This window comes from Vipera berus, assembly GCF_964194415.1.
Source record: "Vipera berus genome assembly, chromosome: 12".
Lineage (NCBI taxonomy): Eukaryota > Metazoa > Chordata > Lepidosauria > Squamata > Viperidae > Vipera > Vipera berus.
The window spans coordinates 17,770,514-17,790,515 of record NC_138215.1 but is presented as its reverse complement, the minus strand read 5'-3'; the positions used below and the strand labels follow the sequence as shown (position 1 = coordinate 17,790,515).

At 46.2% G+C, this 20,002-nt stretch overlaps 1 protein-coding gene across 7 annotated transcripts in view; it reads right to left on the bottom strand.

Moving 5' to 3' along the window:
* Positions 1-6,318: 6,318 nt before the first annotated feature.
* CD276 (CD276 molecule) overlaps positions 6,319-20,002 on the bottom strand; it is a 15,535-nt gene continuing 1,851 nt past the window's right edge. For 2 of the 7 annotated variants that reach the window (XM_081337087.1, XM_081337082.1), the window contains exons 2-7: positions 17,072-17,204; positions 14,112-14,462; positions 13,009-13,305; positions 9,250-9,390; positions 8,547-8,585; positions 6,319-7,750 (exon numbers count right to left, since the gene is read on the bottom strand). In XM_081337087.1, coding sequence (XP_081193213.1) covers positions 7,533-7,750; positions 8,547-8,585; positions 9,250-9,390; positions 13,009-13,305; positions 14,112-14,462; positions 17,072-17,177 — 1,152 coding nt within the window. In that variant the 5' untranslated portion in view covers positions 17,178-17,204 and the 3' untranslated portion in view covers positions 6,319-7,532. Of the gene's footprint in view, positions 7,751-8,546; positions 8,586-9,249; positions 9,391-13,008; positions 13,306-14,111; positions 14,463-15,082; positions 15,223-17,071; positions 17,205-20,002 lie in introns of those variants that run through there. The other 5 variants (XR_014027651.1, XM_081337085.1, XM_081337084.1 and 2 more) reach the window with 5 other exon arrangements.

Here is a 20,002-nt window from a genome sequence, read left to right as displayed (position 1 = left end):
AGGAAGGAGGGAGGGAGGGAGGAAAGGAAGGGAGGGAGGGAGGGAGGAAAAAGAAGGAAGGGAGGAAAAATTAAAAAAAGGAGGGAGGGAGAGAGAGAGGGAGGGAGGGAGGGAAAGACAACAGTACCAAAATGAAACAGCAGCCCTCCTCTGTCACTTCCAAGTCTGCCCTCTGAAGAACAATCCCGGTCTGAGCTCAACTAAACCCAGGTTCAGGCGAAATCTGGGCACCGGACTTGCAATTTCCCATTGATGATTACAGCAGGGCGCTTTCTGCCACCCAGTGCATCCATGGCGGAGGGAGGGGATTGGGAATAGGAGTGCAAATAGCTTTGTGCCCTAATAGAGATAATATTGTTTGCCACTCTCTTCCTCCACAATAATCCAATTTCCCCTCATTGTGATAAAGTACTTTGCCTCCGGCGATGTAAGTTTATCTACTCCGCAATTGCATCCGAGCCTTGTAAAGGAGATGGGCAAGACAGAGTCCTGCTTAATTAAAAACCTCCTCCTTCAGGCACCAGCTCGTCTTGGGGAGGGGGGGAGGGGAATCCAGCAGAAGACCAGGCCTCCAAAAGTTCCTCCTCCTTGCAAGGGGGACCTTTGTGAGGAGGCGGGAATTAGGGGTGTGTGTGAAAGTTGAGACAACCAAAGGCCATCAATTCTCTCCTCTGCCAATGGGCAGTGGAGGGAGGGGATCTGCACAGTATTTCTAAAATTCAATCTACTTTGCAGCAAGCTTTTTGCTTGCCTGAGGCCAGAAGCAGAGAAGTGTCTAAAGCTAATCCATCTAGGATCCCAGCCACCTGATTAGGAACCTCAGCAAACCACCTTCTGCCAAGCTGGAAACATGCAATAACAACAAATGATTCAGGGTTTGTACCCGAGCCCTCCCCTCACAGAACTGCAGCTATTAAATAAGCACAACTTCTCTTTCAATTAAGCTATGGTCCCCTGGCTTGCAACACATGATTGCGTTTGTAGGTATCGCACTAAGCCAGGATTCATTTAATTGGTAGCTTGTGGAATAAGTCCCAGTGACCTGGTTCAGACCCAGAACACAGCCTAGTGGATAGGGAAGAGTTCTAGGCGATGGTACTCTGTCACCATGAAGATCTCCTTCCTAACATAAAAGGCAAAGGTAAACATTTCCTCTGTCCAGTCGTGTCCGTCATGTGGTCAGCTGGACTATATGCCAAAGCGCACGGAATGCTGTTACCTTCCAACTGAAGTGGTACCTATTTATCTACTTGCAGGGGCCGTGATGGCCTAAAGGCTAAAGACACTGAGCTTGTCAGCTGGAAAGCTGACAGCCAGCGTTTGAGTCCCAAGCACCATGCAAAGGCTTGAGTTCCTGCTACTTGCTCCAGCTCCTGTCCAGCTTCGTGATACTGTATATTTCTCCCCCCCCCCCCGCAAAAAAAGCAGAACAAAGAATGTGAATTAAGGAACAGAAAGAAGTCTTTTGCATGTCTGGCTGGAAAGGACTAATTTGAAGGGAACACAAATAATTAGGGCAAGCCAAGAGAAGGGGTCCTTCCTTCCCCCCCCCCCCGCCATGCCTAATCCATCATTAAGCAGCTCATTTTTCAAGGAAGCCCGGGGGGGGGGTGAACTAAGGAGAAACATGAGATGTAACCATGGCAGAAAGGATTCAACAAACATCAATGGGACTGCACAATGAAAGGCATAAACCCCTGATAGTTGACGCTTTCTTTTATTGATGGGTAGTGCGTCTCAGCAGATACAAGGACATTACCCATCATCCATCAACATGGACCTTCTGGGACCAAGGAACTCAAGAGAGATCATGAGCGGACAACTCTTGCAGAACTGATGAGGATTTGAAATCAGATGTTCTTTTGACATCCTGCTCTTTTTCATTCCCTAAATAATTCACTTGTTTATCTGCAGGAATCCCACTTGCTTTCTCCTTAGGCCTTTAGATGGTTACCTAAGAATCAAACTACATTGTTCAGGGGTAGGACTGTATACCAATGAGAGATCCCAGATTCAGACTGTGGTTAGCTCAGAAGGACAGCAGTGCTTGGCAGGGGAAAAAAGATCAGGAATGAAGTCCATGGTGCTCAGTAGTTCTCCATGACAGGGGTCTTCAAGCTTGGCAACTTTACGACTTTACTGCATGGGGAGCATGAAATCAAGAGGAAAAAGTATCTGGGGTCTATCCTGTAAATCAGGGGTCTCCAACCTTGGCAACTTTAAGACTTGTGGACTTCAATTCCCAGAAATCCTCAGCCAGCATGGCTGGTTGAGGAAGTCTGGCAGTTGGAATCTTGTAGATCTTCTAGTCCAACTCCTTGCTCAAGCCCTACACCAGGGGTAGGCAACCTTGGCTCTTTTATGACTCATGGACTTCAACTCCCAGAATTCTTAAGCCAGCACTAACACTTCACGGGATCCTGAGACTTGCCCTAGCAAAGGAACAACCGAATCGTCCAGTGGCAAAGGTTCTGATTCCTTCAGTTGCCAAGTTGTGCTCATTTGGACTTTGCACAGTGCATGAACTCAGCCGCGGCAGTTTGTCAATCAAAGTCGAATGCATGATACAGACTGCCTAATTGCTCTCACTAGGCTGTTGACACAGGAGCGTTACCTCCGGCTGTTTGCTAAGCGCTTGCTAAAGACAACAGCTCACTCCATCCGATGGTAAGCTGGGCTCTGCCGAAGCATGCTTTAAAAAGTCACAGTAAAAAAAAAAATCAAGGAATTTATCGGAATGCAAACGGCACCTCAGAAGTCTCACCCTGATGGAGACTATCTTGCCATTTTAATGCGGCTCGTCGAAACCTTGGCCAATTCGATGTTCTTGCAACTCGGGCAAGCGTTAGATGAGTTTTTTTCCAAATCAAATTTAATAGGAATTGCAAAGCGCAATATGCCAGCGTGGAACAGAATCGCTGAAAGCACACCTGTGGCACCAGGCAGGAGAAGCTGTGCCTTCTATTACACAAATCCGCTGGAATTAAGCTGGATAAAGACGTTTCTAGCTGTTAGCCATGGAAGATCTCCTATCTGTTAAATAAAACCGATGCGTTCATTATGTACCAGGAACCAGGCTTTACCAGCTTGGTTGGAGAAAACTTCAATCTGAATTTGCAAAGGACAGTAGAGGTGTGACAATGGTGACACCTGGAAAAGCGTTCTTGGCTGGAGTCATAGAAAGGAGGGTGGGCAGAATGGATTTCTCCCTATTCTGTAGCACAACGATGATTTTTGTTTACTTTTTTACAATCCTGTAATCTCTCGCTTTGGAGCATGGTCAAGGAGACTGAGTGTAGCTGAGCATTTACTGCCCGGATGCCTTTCCTGATGCCTATATGAAGTTCACAGCATATATTTTCTCTTTGCATCCTGATAAACATCTGTTGCTGCCTAGGATTGAACTCTCAACCTTCCGAGTGGGAGGCGAGCATCTTCACCTCTAGGCCACCGCACCGCTCTCTAGGCAACCATGCCACTTGTGACACATAAATGAATAACCTCATAATATTTCACGGGCATGAATTCGACACGGAGATAATTTCGGGGTTTCTTATTGAGGGTTTCACTATTTGACGTTCCTAACAATGGGTGAAAAAGCATGCAGCTGGTGGATATTTTATTGGAGATTTTAAGGACTGGACCCCTCGTTTAAAAAGGAACAAATCCAGAACAACTTTTGGCAGTTTCAAAGAGTGGCAAGCAAATATTTTGGTAGACAAACATTCACCTCTAGCCTAAGTTAGAGCACTGAAGGGCCCTACAGTATTTTGCAGCTGATTCTAAAAAACATGGTTTGAAGTGCGAACATAGCCCTGGTCTGCAACTTCATAAGCCAATCTTCTCTTTCCCTGAGAATAAATAGTCCTGTCAAGTACTAGTAATTGGGATTTAAAAAAAAAACCCAGCATGGCTGCTAGGTTCATGTTCTACACTCTCGTTCTGTTTACAGCAGGGATTTCCAACTCTGGCAGTTCTAAGACTTGTGAACTCCAACTCCCAGAATTGCCCAGTCAGCATGGCTGCCTAACGAATTCTGGGAGATGAAGTCCACAAGTCTTAGTTGCCAAGGTTGGAGGATTGCCCTGGTTTACAGGATGGAGCCCAGATATTCATTTTCTTGCTTCCACACTCAACATGCAGTATTTTTCAACAGCTTCCTCAACTTGTTACCTCTAGTGGATTGGATAACTGTCAGAACTGAAATGGGCATAATTGCTCCGCATTTCACGGAAGCTTCGCTGAGATTCTGGTTGCTATGGGACACCTTTTGATGAAGGACTTTTGAGATTTCAGGATTTACGCTTCTCCGATGTTTGTAAGATGATCCATCAGGGAGAAGCGATTGGCTGCTCGCCCACCTTGACTTGAGACAAGGGTGCTGGCTCAGTGGTCTAAGATGCTGAGCCGGGGTTTCAGACCAGAGCATCACACAATGGGGTGAGCTCCAGTTCCTTGGCCCAGCTCCTGCCAACCTTGCATTTTGGAAGCATGCAAACACAAATAGATAAATAGGTACCACTTCAGTGGGAAGGGAACAGCATTCTGCGTGCCTCAGCATATGGTCATGCTGGCCACATGACCACAGAAAATGGCTCCCTCAACCAAAAATGGAGATGAGCACCATGCCTAGAGCTGGATATGGCTGGACAGGGAAACCTTTACCTTTATTGAGGAGATGAGAGGAGAGGAAAGGAGAGGAAAGGAGAGGAAAGGAGAGGAAAGGAGAGGAGGAGAGAGAGTGGGAGAGGAAGGAGAGGAGAGGAAGAAGGAGAGGAGAGGAGAGGAGGAGTGGGAGAGGAAGAAAGAGAGGAGAGGAGAGGAGAGGAAGAAGGAGAGGAGAGGAAAGGAGAGAGAGTGGGAGAGGAAGAAGGAGGGGAGAGAGGAAGAAGGAGAGGAGAGGAGAGGAGAGGAGAGGAGAGGAGAGGAGAGGAGAGGAGAGGAGAGGAGAGGAGAGGAGAGGAGAGGAGAGGAGAGGAGGAGAGGAGAGGAGAGGAGAGAAGGAGAGAGAGTGGGAGAGGAAGGAGGAGGAGAGGAGAGGAAGAAGGAGAGGAGAGGAGGAGAGAGTGGGAGAGGAAGAAGGAGGAGAGGAAGAAAGAGAGGAGGAGAGAGAGTGGGAGAGGAAGAAGGAGAGGAGAGGAAGAAGGAGAGGAGAGGAGCTCAGCCAATCAGGCGAAGAAGAGTTGGGAATTTAATCCTTTTCTCATTCATCTTGTGTGGGTTAAGGATCCCGTTTGTTGGCTGTATTAACATTCAAAGCAATAGTTCTACTTGGTGACCTCAGGGACTCGAGATGAAATTCCTGCACACTGGAAAAAATCATTCTGAAATCTGTAGCTTTTCTACCGGGCTCTGGTGGATGGTCTTAGGATTTCAATTACGAAGGAAGTGGAGCCCATAAGGTGTTTCACTCTTTTCCTATGCACCCTCGCATGGTCTCTGTTTTCCTGGCGGTTCCAGATTTGCCCCCCTACCGTGTCAAACAACTGCTGAACATGATTTGAATTCCCTATCGCAATGCCTCCAGATCCTCTTCAGAGCTGCAGAAGACATAACCAGAGAGCAGACATCACGTTCTACGGCGTTCTCAGTGCTCAGAACCAAAGACTGACATTTTGGAGGCTTGGGAAGGAAACCAGAGACCCAATACAGACAAGGCCTTTTGGCTTTAATCGTAGGCACACTTCAAAGTAAGCCCCACTAAAATCAACCGAAATACGAGCGTATCTGCAAAGTCTACTAAAGTCAGATTTTCACTGTTGGTTGTTGATGTTTTAATTGTTTTAAAGAAAGCTTGCAGAAAGAACACAGCTCATTCCCTGTGAAGTTTTCTTTGTGCATCGCAACTGTCTCTCGCTGGAAGGCGATTCCCCAAAGTGCTCAAAGGCACTTCTGTTATTTCCCCCCACCCCCTAAGTTATTTTTTTTAAAAAAGAAAAAAGAGAGAGAAAAGAATCCTATTCCTAAGATTTAATGTTTGTAACGATGACTATAAAAGAAGACGTTAGATTATGCATCCGTTTCACTTATGCCCTCTCTGACGGCCACAGTTTTTGGAAGTTTCCGGTAGAAAAAAAGTTTGGGGCACACTTTCTTGAGATGCCAGAGATAATGAGATGGTCTCTTGGCCAAAGCCCAGACGAATTTTGCACCTTGGAGAAGGCAAAAACTCTGCGGCGAGAAAGGAAAACTGTTCCCAGATGCAGTGGCTTAAAATCCAAGTGGGCGGATCCCCATGGGGACAAAAATTGCAGGTAGAAGATGACAAGAACGGCCATCAAAGCAGAAGGGCTGAGCTGGTTTATCTTCTCCACCCTGCTTGTAGGGTCTTCGTGCGGATCCAAATTATGATCCCTGGGCAGGTGGAGATCATTTTTGGCCCTGTAAGGCCAACAGGGAGGAAAATAAATAGTCTTAGATATGTTGGGTGAAGAAGGACCTAGCCTAGGTCACCCTTGGGGCAAGGATAGAGCTGGCAAGGAGTAAGTGGAGATCCAGCCTCTTTCTCAGTCCACGATGTGAGGGCCAGGTCTGCGGAGAAGGCAAGAATCGGTAAGAAGGCATCTGTAGGTTTTGAGTTGGAGGCTTCAAGGAAGAACACCAGGCAATTCTCTCTTGCATCTTCTATTGTCTACGCTGGAGGAAGATCTCAGGGCTTGGCTTTGCCAACTTCAGCCTCGAGAGGTGGCGATTGCTTTGCCCTCCCTTATCGTCAATCAATTTCTTCAGCCATGTCTGGAAAGAATCAGAGGTGTTAGTCTGCAAGCGGGTCAAAAGATGAAGGGGGAGATGGGAACCCCTGAAAGGGTAGCCTATCAGAGGACATTCCTCATTCCATCCAACAGTTTCGCAACCTGGGGAACTTCAAGATGAGTGGACTTCAGCCCCCAGAATTCTACCAGGCAGCATGGCTGGCTAGGGAGTTCTGGAACTTGAAGTCTTACAAATTGTAAAAGGGAAAAAAAAGTAAATCATTTTTGCATCCCACAATAGGGAGAAATCCATCTACTCACCGAAGTAGATAGGACGGGCTGGAAAAGTCAGCACTCTCCTGAGCACACCGATGCGCTCCGAATCCATTGGCGATGTCCATTTTGCTCTCCGAGTTCATGGAGACCTAACCCTAACCCTAAGTGGGTTTTTCCCACAATGGGATTTTCCCATGTATTTTACCAGGAAACATAGATAGGGCAGCCTAGAAAGGTTAGTGCCCTCCTAACCATACCCAAGTACTCAGAGTTTGTTGGCGATGTCCATTTTGCTCTCCAAGTTCATGGTGACCTAACCCTAACCCTAAGTAGAATTTTCCTCCAATGGGATTTTCCCATGTATTTTACCAGGAAACATAGATAGGGCAGCCTAGAAAGGTTAGTGCCCTCCTAACCATACCCAAGCACTCAGAGTTTGTTGGCGATGTCCATTTTGCTCTCCAAGTTCATGGTGACCTAACCCTAACCCTAAGTAGAATTTTCCTCCAATGGGATTTTCCCATGTATTTTACCAGGAAACATAGATAGGGCAGCCTAGAAAGGTTAGTGCCCTCCTAACCATACCCAAGCACTCAGAGTTTGTTGCAAGAGAAGAGTCATAGATTTAATCCGGATTGCTCTGTACACAGAGCAAATGCACCACTGAGTTATGGCCCCATTCTCACGGTTTGAACGGAGCTGAAGCTGTGACCTTGGATCTATGCCACAAAGTGCGTCTGCCTTACCTTCTTTGGCATCCATGTTTTTCAGAGGTTGCAAGGCTGTCCATGCAATTGGAAAAAAAGAAGAAGAAAGTATCAGTTGATTGAGCCCCAAAGGAGGGTGCCGAACGAACAGAGTGAAAACAGAAATGTGACTCTTAGTGACTCTGAACGTCTCTCGTACAAGTATTTCAAAGCAAAGAGTTGGCTGTGCTCTCCAGTTAGACCAACTTTCAACTTCTACATTATGTACAAAAGCAAGTACTGCACTGCCCCCTGCTGCTCATTTTAGAACTTGCAATGTTCTACCTTGGAGATACCAGCAGAATGCCAAGGAATTCTCACCCCTTTATGGAAATCTCAGCTCAGAGAGGGCTGCAAAGCACTATGAAGCCATATATAAGTGCTCTTGTGAAGGGAGGGAGGGAGGGAGGAGAGACAGAAGGAAGGAAAGAGGGAGGGAAGAAGGCAGAAGGAGGGAGGGAGGGAGGGAGGGAGGGAAGGAAGGAAGGAAGGAAGGAAGGAAGGAAGGAAGGAAGGAAGGAAGGAAGGAAGGAAGGAAGGAAGGAAGGGGCCCCAGTGGCACCGTGGTTAGAATGCAGCATTGTAGGCTGACTCTGCCCAGTGCCAGGAGTTTGATCCTGACCAGCTCAAGGTTGACTCAGCCTTCCTAGGTTGGTAAAATGAGGACCCAGATTGTTGGGGGCAATAAGCTGACCATAAACTGCTTGGAGGACTGTAAAGCACTGTGAAGTGGTATATAAGTCTATTGTTATACTCTGATAACAACCCAGAGCAGAAGTCTGCCTGGAGGTATCAATCAAGGAACTGATAGAAAATCAAACTGCTGCCTGACCTGTCTTGGAACCTTCTCCATCATTTAACTCTTCTATTCCTGAAGGAGGAGAAAGAAGAGGTTAAAAAAAATTCAACCACCCCAGTGTCAAATTTGCTGGAATGCTTGTAAATCCATCTTATCAAAGAAATACCCGTGAGCCAGGACTCTGGGTTAGATCAAAGATGGATAATTGGAACTGGCTGATGGCAAACTCAAGAAAACCATCCTTGCCCCAACATCCAGTGGAAAGAGTTTCTTCTATCTTCAATATTGTTTAATATTTAGAATAATGAGGAGAGTTTAGTAGTAGCGCCTCTCTGCAATCCCTTCATTGAAAATGTATGGACTTCAACTCCCAGAATTCCCCAGCCAGCATGGCTAGCTGGGGAATTCTGGGAGTCAAAGTCCACACATCTTCAAGTTGCCAAAGCTGAGTAACATTGCTTTAAATGAAAAGCATTCTTCCCCAGGGCCGTGAGGCAATTGTAGGAGACAGCCCCGAACGCACACACCAAAAAGACACGGCTGCTTTAAAGAGTTGCAGACAGCTGCTAGCTTCCCAGCAATACGAAGCATCCTTTTTGCCTTCAAACTCCCAGCAGTGCCTAGTCCTAGAAACATCTGGGGGGGATTGGGGTTGTTTTTTTTTGTTATGTTTTTTTGAAAAGTTACGCAAGGCATGCCTCAAGACAGCGCATGGCTACACATGAGTAACTCTTACCGGCTTTTGCTTTCTCCTCTTTGCAACTTTGCCGGATTTTCTTCTGACACACGTACGCCAGGACGATCAGAAGGATGACAAGGAAAATCGACAGCCCCACAGTGACCCAGAGGGCTACTGCTGGAAAGAGAAGGTGTTGTCCTGGAAGGAGACAGAGAAGAAAAAGTTATTAGACCGGGATGACCCAAGGAAAACTCCACCACGTGGGTTAGATGTCACATCACAACATGCCACAAAAAGCTGTTGGCTGCCAACCGTTTACTCAGAACCAAAAAGTCCTGACGATGCAGCTAAATGCTTCAATTGCTGCCGTTCCCCAAGACTTCCCAGGAAATAGCAGGTTGAATTACCCTATAAAACACTTTGTTAACCTTTAAATAATTATGCTAATAAATTCAAATAAATGCTAATCTATCACCCTGTGCTCGGAGGAGGAGGAGGAGGAGGAGGAGGAGAAGCTGAACAAGGAGGCATTCAGCCTAATGGATTCCCTGTATGGTTCACCCGTCAATGGGAGATTTCGGATGTTGGCAAGGCGAATTCATGTCTGCCGATATTTTACAGCCGAGAAAGGAGAAGGCTTGGCTTGCTGGATAAACAGCATCCTCTTTGTTTTGGGAGGGAGGGGGGCAAAAATCTTTGCCCTCTCTTCTATGTAGACTTAAACATTGGGGGTGTCAGGTGCAAGCAAACAGAGGCAGACCTGAATAGCCTAAGACAGCAACTTTATTGATTTCTACCTATATTACAAGAATTCCCCCAGACTCCTCGCCTTCTCTCGGGAACAATCAAATCAGATTTCATGGGTCTATCAAGTTTATGTCTCTTGTGGCTGCACAAAAACTCAGGGCTAATTCCCTGCTTTAGTCCTCCTTCCATTCTGGCTGGCAGTTTCCCAACTGGGGGTTTCACAGAATTTTTGCACACACACACTCCCCCCCAAAAAAAAATTACTAACTCTCCTAGCATTTCTAAACAACTTCGAGATCATCCAATCAGGCCCCCTGCTGTGTGCAGAATTTTCCACTCAGGATGTCCATTAAGATGAAGTAAAATTGAGTAAAATTTCCCTTCGTTGGTGAAGGAACATAATTTCCCTTGCTTTTCTCTTCAAATCTCCATGGGGGGTGGGGGAACACACTCAAAGCAAGATTCAGAAGTACAGTCTCCACTGGAAACCAAAATTGGTAGGGAGTAAATGTGACGTGGACACTCAAAACATCTGATGTACAAGGACAAAAGTGATCTAGAAAATCAACTAAATTAAACTAGCAAGAGATGTCTTTAAAAAAAAAGATTGGGTGCCCTGTGCTTTTGAAAGCACCAAGCAATCACCGTCGAGCCTTTGTTGAAATTCCTCATATGAAAAAGAGCTTGATTGTTTTTGATGCGCTGCCAAGCCACCGCTGCTTTTTAGGTAGCTGGAATCTGTTCAGCTTCTCCCCTTTTGTTCCAAGTTTTAAGACAAGGCTCCAAAGATGAAAGAGTTTTGAGTCTGAGCACAATTGGGACATCTGTTTGCAAGGTACATTTTCCTTGAATTAGTGAAGGAAAAACTGGTTAACACAGCTGATCTGGCCAAAGGTTTGTTCCCAGATGAGAGAATGGTAAGGAGGGTTGTTTTTAATGCCAAATTCTGGGAAATTCCTTCTCACACTGTTTGTTTAGTGGCTGCTGGAAGTTACAATGGCTCTAAAAAAAATGACTTGGGACCACTTTTCACACTTTTCACAATGACCATTGTGGCATCCCTGTGGTCATGGGATCAAAATTCAGATGTTTGGCAACTGACTCATATTTATGACGGTGGCGATTATCCTGGAAACACGTGATCCCCTTTTGCGACCTTCGGACAAGCAAAGTCAACCAGCCAGATTTGCTTAACAACCGGGTTACTAACTGAGAAACTGAGGTGATGCACTTAACGGTGGTGGCAAGGAAGGTCATAGAATGGGGCGAAACTCACTTAACAACTGCCTGGCTTAGCGATAGAAATCTGTGGCTGAATTGTGGTTGTAAGCCACAGTATATATCTGTATATTCCAGGTGTACCGATGGGTTACAACAGCAGTCCCCCACCTTTCCGGTTCCGTGGACCAGCAGGGGTGGCAACAGCAGCGGTGGGGGGGTAAGAGGGGACGGTTCCGTGTAAGTAGCAGGTGTGCGCATGCTCAGGCGCAAAACTCCATTTACTCCATTCGTGTAAATGGAGTTTCGCACACTTCGCCCGTCACTCGTACGGCCCGGTTTCCAATGGGCAAACAGGCCAATACTGGCCAAGGGCCCGGGGCTTGGGGACCCCTGGGTAACAAGATGGATGTGGGTTTTATTTGCATTTCCTTTGCTGCCCCCCCAAGACAGTTCCAGCAGATGTCCCACCCTACTGGGCTCCATCAAGTGGCACTGTGTGTTTAACCAAAATGTTTATGCTCCCGAAGGGACCTTCTTTCACAAAGCAGCAATTGCTGTGCCAAGGACAATTAAACCCTAATTAATGTTACCGTCAAGTGAAGAAGGTTAGCGAGAGCTGGGGGGGGAGTCTATAAAAATTGAAATGACTCAAAGACATCTGGAAGGCTGGCAAAGATAGGTTGGCAAGGCGAGCGGAGTCGAGACCGCTCGCAGAAAAAAGGTCAGACTTCACCCAAAGTTGATCCTTGAAGGCTGCAGTCCCACAATCCGTTCCAGTCTGGGCAGGTTGGGGAAGTCTTGCAGCAACTGCGGAGTGATTTGTTTACGTAGTGCGTGATAAGAACATGACAAAGAGAACTAAACATATCCACATAATCATGTAGGATACAGACTGTACACAGTTAGTTCTCGGCTTCTGTTTCCCTAACTGGCGGATGCCATTGCAATACAGGTAGTCCTTGACATACAACCACAATCAAGCCCACAGTTTCTGTTGCTCATGAAACTGTTGTTAAGTGGACTTTGCCCCATTTTATGACTTCCATTCCATTCCCTATTTTCTGTTCTATTCTATTCCATTCCATTCTTTCCCTATTCTATATTTCTGTTCTATATTTCTGTTCTATATTTCTATTCTGTTCTGTTCTATTCTATTCTATTCTATTCTATTCTATTCTATTCTATTCTATTCTATTCTATTCCCATTCTTCTATTCTATTCTGTTCTATTCTATTCTATTCTATTCTATTCTATTCTATTCTCTCTATTCTACTGTAATTCTATTCTATTCTATTCTATTCTATTCTATTCTATTCTATTCTATTCTACTCTACTCTACTCTGTTCTGTTCTATTCTTTCTCTACTCTACTCTATTCTATAGTTCTATTCTATTCTAACTCTATTCTACTCTAACTCTTATCTACTCTACTCTACTCCATTCTATTCTATTCTATTCTATTCTATTCTATTCTATTCTATTCTGTTCTGTTCTGTTCTGTTCTATTCTTTCTCTACTCTATTCTATTCTATAGTTCTATTCTATTCTATTCTACTCTAACTCTACTCTACTCTACTCTACTCTACTTTACATTCTATTCTATTCTATTCTATTCTATTCTATTCTATTCTATTCTATTCTATTCTATTCTATTCTATTCTCTATTCTCTATTCTCTATTCTCTATTCTCTATTCTCTATTCTCTATTCTCTATTCTATTCCACTCCACTGCTTATTCCACAGATGTCTGCAGTTCCAGCTAGGTCCACCCTCCATCCCAGAACAGCCAGTGAAGATCCCCTACTCACTGACTGTCCCAGACCTCACCCTGTCCCTGCAAGGCACAGACCTGTGATGGTGACGGAAGCGTGGGTCAACTGCTGAAGCAAAGGATTCTTGATCAGGCAACTGTAGGTGCTGTTAGGTTCAAGCAGCACCTGGAGCGTACTCTGGACATCAAAGAGTCCCTGCTCATTGGCTATCTGGGAGGTGGTGATATTCTCGGTGATGTTGTTGCCGTGGCTATCTTGCCAGAGCACAATAGCTTCAGGGTACCCCGAGAAGCTGTGGCATCTGACTTTGACCAGGTCACCCGGCTTCAGGTTCTTGCTGGGTTCCAAATTCATGTTCGGCTTGGAGTAGAGAGCTAAAACAGGAGAAGAGTGGATCAGGGATGGTTCACGACCAAACCCACACAATTTGCAGTCTTTTAATTAGCAACCGTCCGAAGTTACCATGGAGAAAAATGAGTTACAATTGGTCCTCACACGTACATCACTTACCTAACGACCGCTTGGCCTGACCATCGGCAACCTAGCAAACTTGGCATAATGACCATTTGGGACACAGATTCAGAGTGGATTCAGATTCCACTGTCTGTCTCTTTGGCAGCTCGCCTAAATCCTCAGACAAGAGTTTTCTCTTTCGCAAGTTTTATGAAACAAATGGGTGGACGTTGATAAGAATTCCAGCAACTGAACAATTTCCTATTTGGAATCAATGCAGGCTGTCCTTGATGTATGGCCGTCCCTTAGTGACCGTTCAAAGTCACAACACATCTCCCTGGGAGCGCTCGCGACCATTTCCAAAGTTCTGGCAGCCACCCCTCGCTCCCAGACGTGCACAAACACCCCAACAATGGGCCTAGACTTGCAGCTGTTTTCATCCCCTGCAATCCTGTGACTGCATTCCACAATGTTTTTGCCCCAAATTGGCTTTTACATCTGATTTTTGACAAAACTGACCCACAACAAACAATGGTTTTGCTTAGCCACCAAGGACTTCAGTTAACAATGTCGCCACAAAGGTCATAAGATCAGGTCGGTCACGGGGATAAGTCCCTTTTTTCAGCGCCATGGTGACTTCGAGCGGCCACTAAACCAACTGCTGTCAGTTGAGGACAACCTGCAGCTTGGGAACCAACCTGACCCCCTCACCTTCCTTGAAGCTCACCTGCCATTTGCAGAGTCACAGCAGCCCGGCTGAAGTCCCGCACTTTGACGAAGCAGGTGAAGCTCCCCTCGTCAGAAATCTGCACATGGCGCAGGAGCAAGGACATGTTGCCGCGGGCCAGCTGGTCATAAAAGAGGGCGGTGCGGTTGGCGTAAGTGCTGCCCTGGTAGGCCGGCTGCTCCTGACCCTCCGTGAAGCCGTGCACCAGCTGGTTGGTGTCCGTCACCTGCCAGAAGAGGCTGAGGTCGTTCAGGCTGAAATTGGCATCCGGCGAGAAGGAACAGTGGAGAATGGCGTCATGGCCGACAAGGGCCACCACAGGGTCTTCGGAGACCTTGATTTCCATGGCTCCTGAAGGGAAGAGGACACAACACAACACAAAGCAAAGACTTCACTGCTGGGTGACGGGCAGAAAGCAGAGGCAAGCTCTGGGGACGAAGCCTCGTACTCTGGCATTCCCTTGGCCATCGGCAGTCTCCACTGAGAGCAAGAGCACGTAGACTTATATACTGCTTCACAGTGCTTTACAACCCTCTCTAAGCGGTTTACAGAGTCAGCATATTCAGCCCCCCAACAACCTGGGTCCTCATTTTACCCATCTCGGAAGGATGGAAGGCTGAGTCGACCTTAAGCCAGTCAGGATCGAACTGTTGACAGCCGGCAGTCAGCAGAAGTAGCCTGCAGTGCTGCATTCTAACCACTGCGCCACCACAGCTCATCTGAGCTTCTGGTGCAAGCTAGGTATATCCCATCTCCCATGGTGCACCACAAACTAAGAATCCACCTTTTGCACTCCTGCTCAGCTAAGGTTGGCTGGTTCGTGCAAAATGCTCAGGCACCCCCTATTTCACGTCATTCACAGCTCATGCCCAGCCAGACACGGTGGTTTTTGAACCCTTGTTTACAGTGTAGTGTGCTGTACAAACTAAACCCATTGTGGCTTGCTCAAACAAAGCGTGTTTAGGACACACCTGACTTTCTGCTTTGGGGCATCCAGCCTTGAAGTGTAGACCTTCTTCTGGAGGGAACCATGGTTCTGTTCACACTGGACTTTTGACACCAAAATCCCCAATAAGAGATAGCCTGAAGTCTAGAGGAATTCTGCCCACATCTGAACAACGTAGAGCAGCCAAATAGAAAACGATGATTAAAAGTAATAATAATAAAAAAAATCACACAACCACCCAGAAGCTCAGATGTTCACCTCTAGATGTCAGTCTAGCTTCATCGCAACAGCTTTATGCCTCATTGCAGCTCTGGATGCATTTTGCGGGGAGGGAGGCAGAGCTGACTCCAAGTGTTAACACTCCAGAGAACTAAAAGACACTTGTGACCTTTCATTCATGCACAGATGTGCTTTGCTTGAGAACAAAGAACCAGTCAGACGTTGGATATGGAACCGTCCCTGGGGCAGGCGAAGCATCCAAGAAGATGAGAAAAGCTTCGGACACTGGGAGTGGAGAAGAAGTCTCTTCACTATCACAGATAGTCCTCAACATATGACCACAGTTCGGGCCAGAATTTCCGTTGCTAAGTAAGGTGGTTGTTAAATGGTAAAGGTAAAGTTTCCCCCGCACATGCGTGCTAGTCGTTTCCGACTCTAGGGGCCGGTGCTCATCTCCGTTTCAAAGCCGAAGAGCCAGCGCTTGTCCGAGGACGTCTCCGTGGTCATGTGGCCGGCATGACTAGACGCCAAAGGCACACGGAACACTGTTACCTTCCCACTGGAGTGGTCCCTATTTTTCTACTTGCATTTTTTACGTGCTTTCGAACTGCTAGGTTGGCAGAAGCTGGGACGAGTAACAGGCGCTCACTCTGTTACGCGGCACTCGGAGTTCGACCCGGCAAACTGCTGACCTTCCGATAGACAGGCTCAGCGTCCTAACCCACTGAGCCACCGCGTCCCTTGGTTGTTAAATGAGCACCCTACAAAACCCTATCAAAAATTGTCAGTGAAGGCACCTTAAAAAAAAAACCCTGCTATGAGCAGCTCTCCTGGTTTCTATGTGGACCTTTCATGGAAGGATTGTTGAAGATGTTTGCTCTTCTCTTTCTCTTTCCCAAGATCCTTGTTTAGCGTTCGGTTCTGGCCTCCAGAACCCTTTTTTTGATGACCTTTTTCCTACAGTTGTCACGGCAGTTGCTAACTGAGTCCTTTTACTCTTTGGAAAAGTGGGGAGGGTCCTTTCTGAAACATTTCCCCCGCCCTCCCACCTTCCGTGAGTAGGGATACACACAGGTTGCCTCTCCTTCTTCTCTTCCCAGATCATTCCCACAGACCGTTACACTTTAACAGCGAGGGATCCTGAGCTTGGTTGTTTTCGCCTTGTTTTCTTACAGACGCTTCATTTCCCAACTAGGTAACATCATCAGTGCCAGAAGAGAGTAGAGTGTGAGGAAAAGGAGGAGGACTGTAGGGTCCTTGGTGCTCTCTGAGTTTGGCTGTTTTCTTGCAGACACTTCATTATGTTATAGGTAACATCATCAGTGCTAGAAGAGAGTAGAGTGGCAGGAGGAGGAGGTTTTTGAGCTTGGTAGTTTCCTTGCAGATGTTTCATTACCCAACTAGGTAACATCATCAGTGCTAGAAGGGAGGGGGGGTTGCAGAGTGGAGGAGGAGGAGGAGGAGGAGGCAGAAGACTATGGGGTCCTTGGTGCTCTCTGAGCTTGGTTGTTTTCTTGCAGATGCTTCATTACCCAACTAGATAACATCACCAGTGCATCAGAACACTGATGATGTTACCTAGTTTGGGTAAGGAAACGTCTGCAAGAAAACAACCAAGCTCAGAGAGCACCAAGGACCCCTCGGTTCAACCCTGAGCTACAAATATTCGCCTTTATTGGTATCATCTAACAATTCCAGAAATATAAGGAGATAGACGTCATCCTTAACCAAATCCAACTTGGAACTGGGAGGGGAAAAATTAAGAAGGCAAGTCCATGATGCTCCTCTTACTTACCTAGCCAAGTGGGCAGGAGAGAACCCAGAAGCAGCAACTGGACACAGAGTTTCCTTCCGACGGAAGAGTTTTGGGAGCCAGGAGGCCCGCAAGTGTTGGGGCGCATGGTCAAGAGAAAGCAGTGATCCTCTTCCTGAAGGGAAACCAAACAGGGTAAGTAAGACATGTGCAAAACACCAGGTCTATTCTCCATGTTACAACGCTACAAACTGTGGACAATCCAAACCATGGTTTTATTTGGTTAGTACTTAGATGAGGTGATATCCAGGACATTCTAGGGCTGTAGGCTAGAACCGAACACTAAACAAGGACCTTGGGAAAGAGAAAGAGAAGAGCAAACATCTTCAACAATCCTTCCATGAAAGGTCCACATAGAAACCAGGAGAGCTACTCACAGCAGGATTTTTTAAGGTGCCTTCAATGACATTTTAAGGTATGGTATAGGACAGTGGTCTTCAAGTTGCCAAGTTTGAAGACCCCTGGCATAGGGTGCTTTTGTCTTGACTTCTCAAGTAGCCCAAATGATGCATATCACCATCTCTGCATAATCCTCTTGCTTTGGCTCTCTTGGTTTCCATTAATTTAGTGTAGGAGAAGGACTGGCTAAGCCTGTGGCTGGAGTCAAAAGAGGAATCGATCCAGAGTCTCTACATAGCTACAAACAAAGTCCAACCCCTCTTGAATTCTGTTGACCTTTATCTAATGCCAAGGTAGTGTTAACCGTTGAGTAGATAAATGTCAGGAGTGAAAGATCAGGACCACACGTGAAAGTCCAATTAAACTAATTGATTACTAATCACGCCTCTGCACAAGAATCTCCTCAACTAATGGTTAGCACTATCTTGGCATTAGATAAGGGTCAAGAGGGGTTGGGTTTTGTTCGTGGCTATGTAGAGACTCTAGGCTGATTCCTCTTTTGACCCCAACCACAGGCTCAGCCAGTCCTTCTACATTTACAAAGAAACAAAGATTCATCCATCTGGGTGATCAGAGAGATGTTTGAAGGCTAGAAACAGGCTTAAGCACACCAGCAATTCCAGCAATGGTGTTTTCTGCTACCTGCAACAACCAAGTCAGCTCAAGAACATCCTAACAAATTCTCATGGACCTCCCAAGAATAAGGTAGACCAAACATTTTTCTGGGAGGGGAGAATTTTCAGAAAACGACTGTCTGTCACAACACTAAAGGTGGGTTTCAATCTTCTCACTGAAATTCACTTCTGCCCAATAAAATCCATCAGCTCTTCTGCAAAATCCAGACAGTTATATCACTTTGTTTTCCTTCTTCTGCCTTATCTCCACCCATTCTTGGCCCTGTAATTATGATTGTCACAAGCCTATTTAGTCAACGTCATCAGGAATTCTCTATTTATGAGGTCTTCCATGTTTATATTTTTAGCCTCCTTCTACTAGGACTCTTCTGCTTTCTCTTTCCCTACCAACAGAACCCTGTAATTGTCAAGGCTAATTTTTTTTGCCTGCCAGGAAAGTGTGCCAGCTGTATTACATGGCAGAAAATACAAGCGTGCAAGATAATGCCAAATTCTCCTAGAAGGAGCCACAGATTGGGGAAAGATACATGCAAGCTTGAATTATGTAACTTCTTCCCCCTCTGGAATTGTGCTTGGATGGTCGTCTTAAAAGTGTAATGTCCCAATTACATACATGATATAATTTCTGTATCTCGACTGGGACAGTAGATTTCGAAATGGTTGCTTCCAGCCTTTGATTCATCTTTCCTGTGTGATTGAGCAAACAACCTATCTCCAGGCCAGCCTTGGCAAGCCCAGTTGTCTTATGTAGTCCTCAAAACACGCAAAGAGCTATCACAAAAGAGCAGCTTGGTGTCAGGACTTTCCCTATTAGTCAGGCCTCTTCTTTGCAGAAGTGAAATTTACAAAGCTTTGGTCAATCGATTTCCTCCGTTTCCTTTGCTTCAGAAGCCAGGAAGATGATTTATTTCTGTTGAAAAAGGGATTTTGTGCACCAGTCTTTCCCAACTGGGTGAGTTAGAATTACAATTTTTCAGGATCATTGGCCAGCAAGGAAGGCTGAAAACGTTGGAAGCTGTAACCCCAAGAGATCTGGAGAACGTTATGTTGGTCTATGTGTTCCCAATTGAATTCATCACGGGAAGTTCCTTCTCAAAAAGGTAAAAATGATTAGGGGACCGGAGGCTAAAAACATATAAAGAACAGTTGCGGGAATTGGGTATGTCTAATTTAATGGAAAGAAGGACTAGGGATGGCGTGATAGCAGTCCTCCAATATCTAAGAGGCTGCCACAAAGAAGAGGGGGTCAACCTATTCTCCAAAGCAGGGGTCCCCAACCCCTGGTCCGTGGACTGGTACCAGTCCGTGGCACACCAGCAACTGGTCCACACAAACAAGCAAAGCCCCATCCGTGAGGCAGCACACAAAACCACACACTCTCTGGTCCACGGAAAAACCTCTTTCCACAGAACCGGTCCCTGGTGCCCAAAACGTTGGGGACCTCTGCTCCAAAGCACCTGAGGGCAGGACAAGAAGCACCAGATGGAAACTAACCAAGGAGAGAAGCAACCTAGAACTAAGGAGAAATTTCCTAACAATGAGAAGAATTAATCAGCGGAACAACTTGCCTCCAGAAGTTGTTGGTGCTCCAACACAGAAGGTTTTAAAGAACAAATTGGGCAGCCGTCTGTCCGAAATGGTATAGAGTCTCCTGCTTAAGTAGGGGGTTGGACTAGAAGACCTTCAAGGTCCCTTCCAACTCTGCTATTCTGTTAAACTACACTAACTAACCAGTAGGGCTAGGGAAAGAGAAAAGATCGGTTTCTCTTTGGCCTGATCATTCTTTCCCCTTGACCTAATGACATCCTGTTGGTTTCTGGAAAGAAGACGGTGTAAACGGAGAACCCCAATCCAATCAGTCCTCACGCGCAGCCATCTA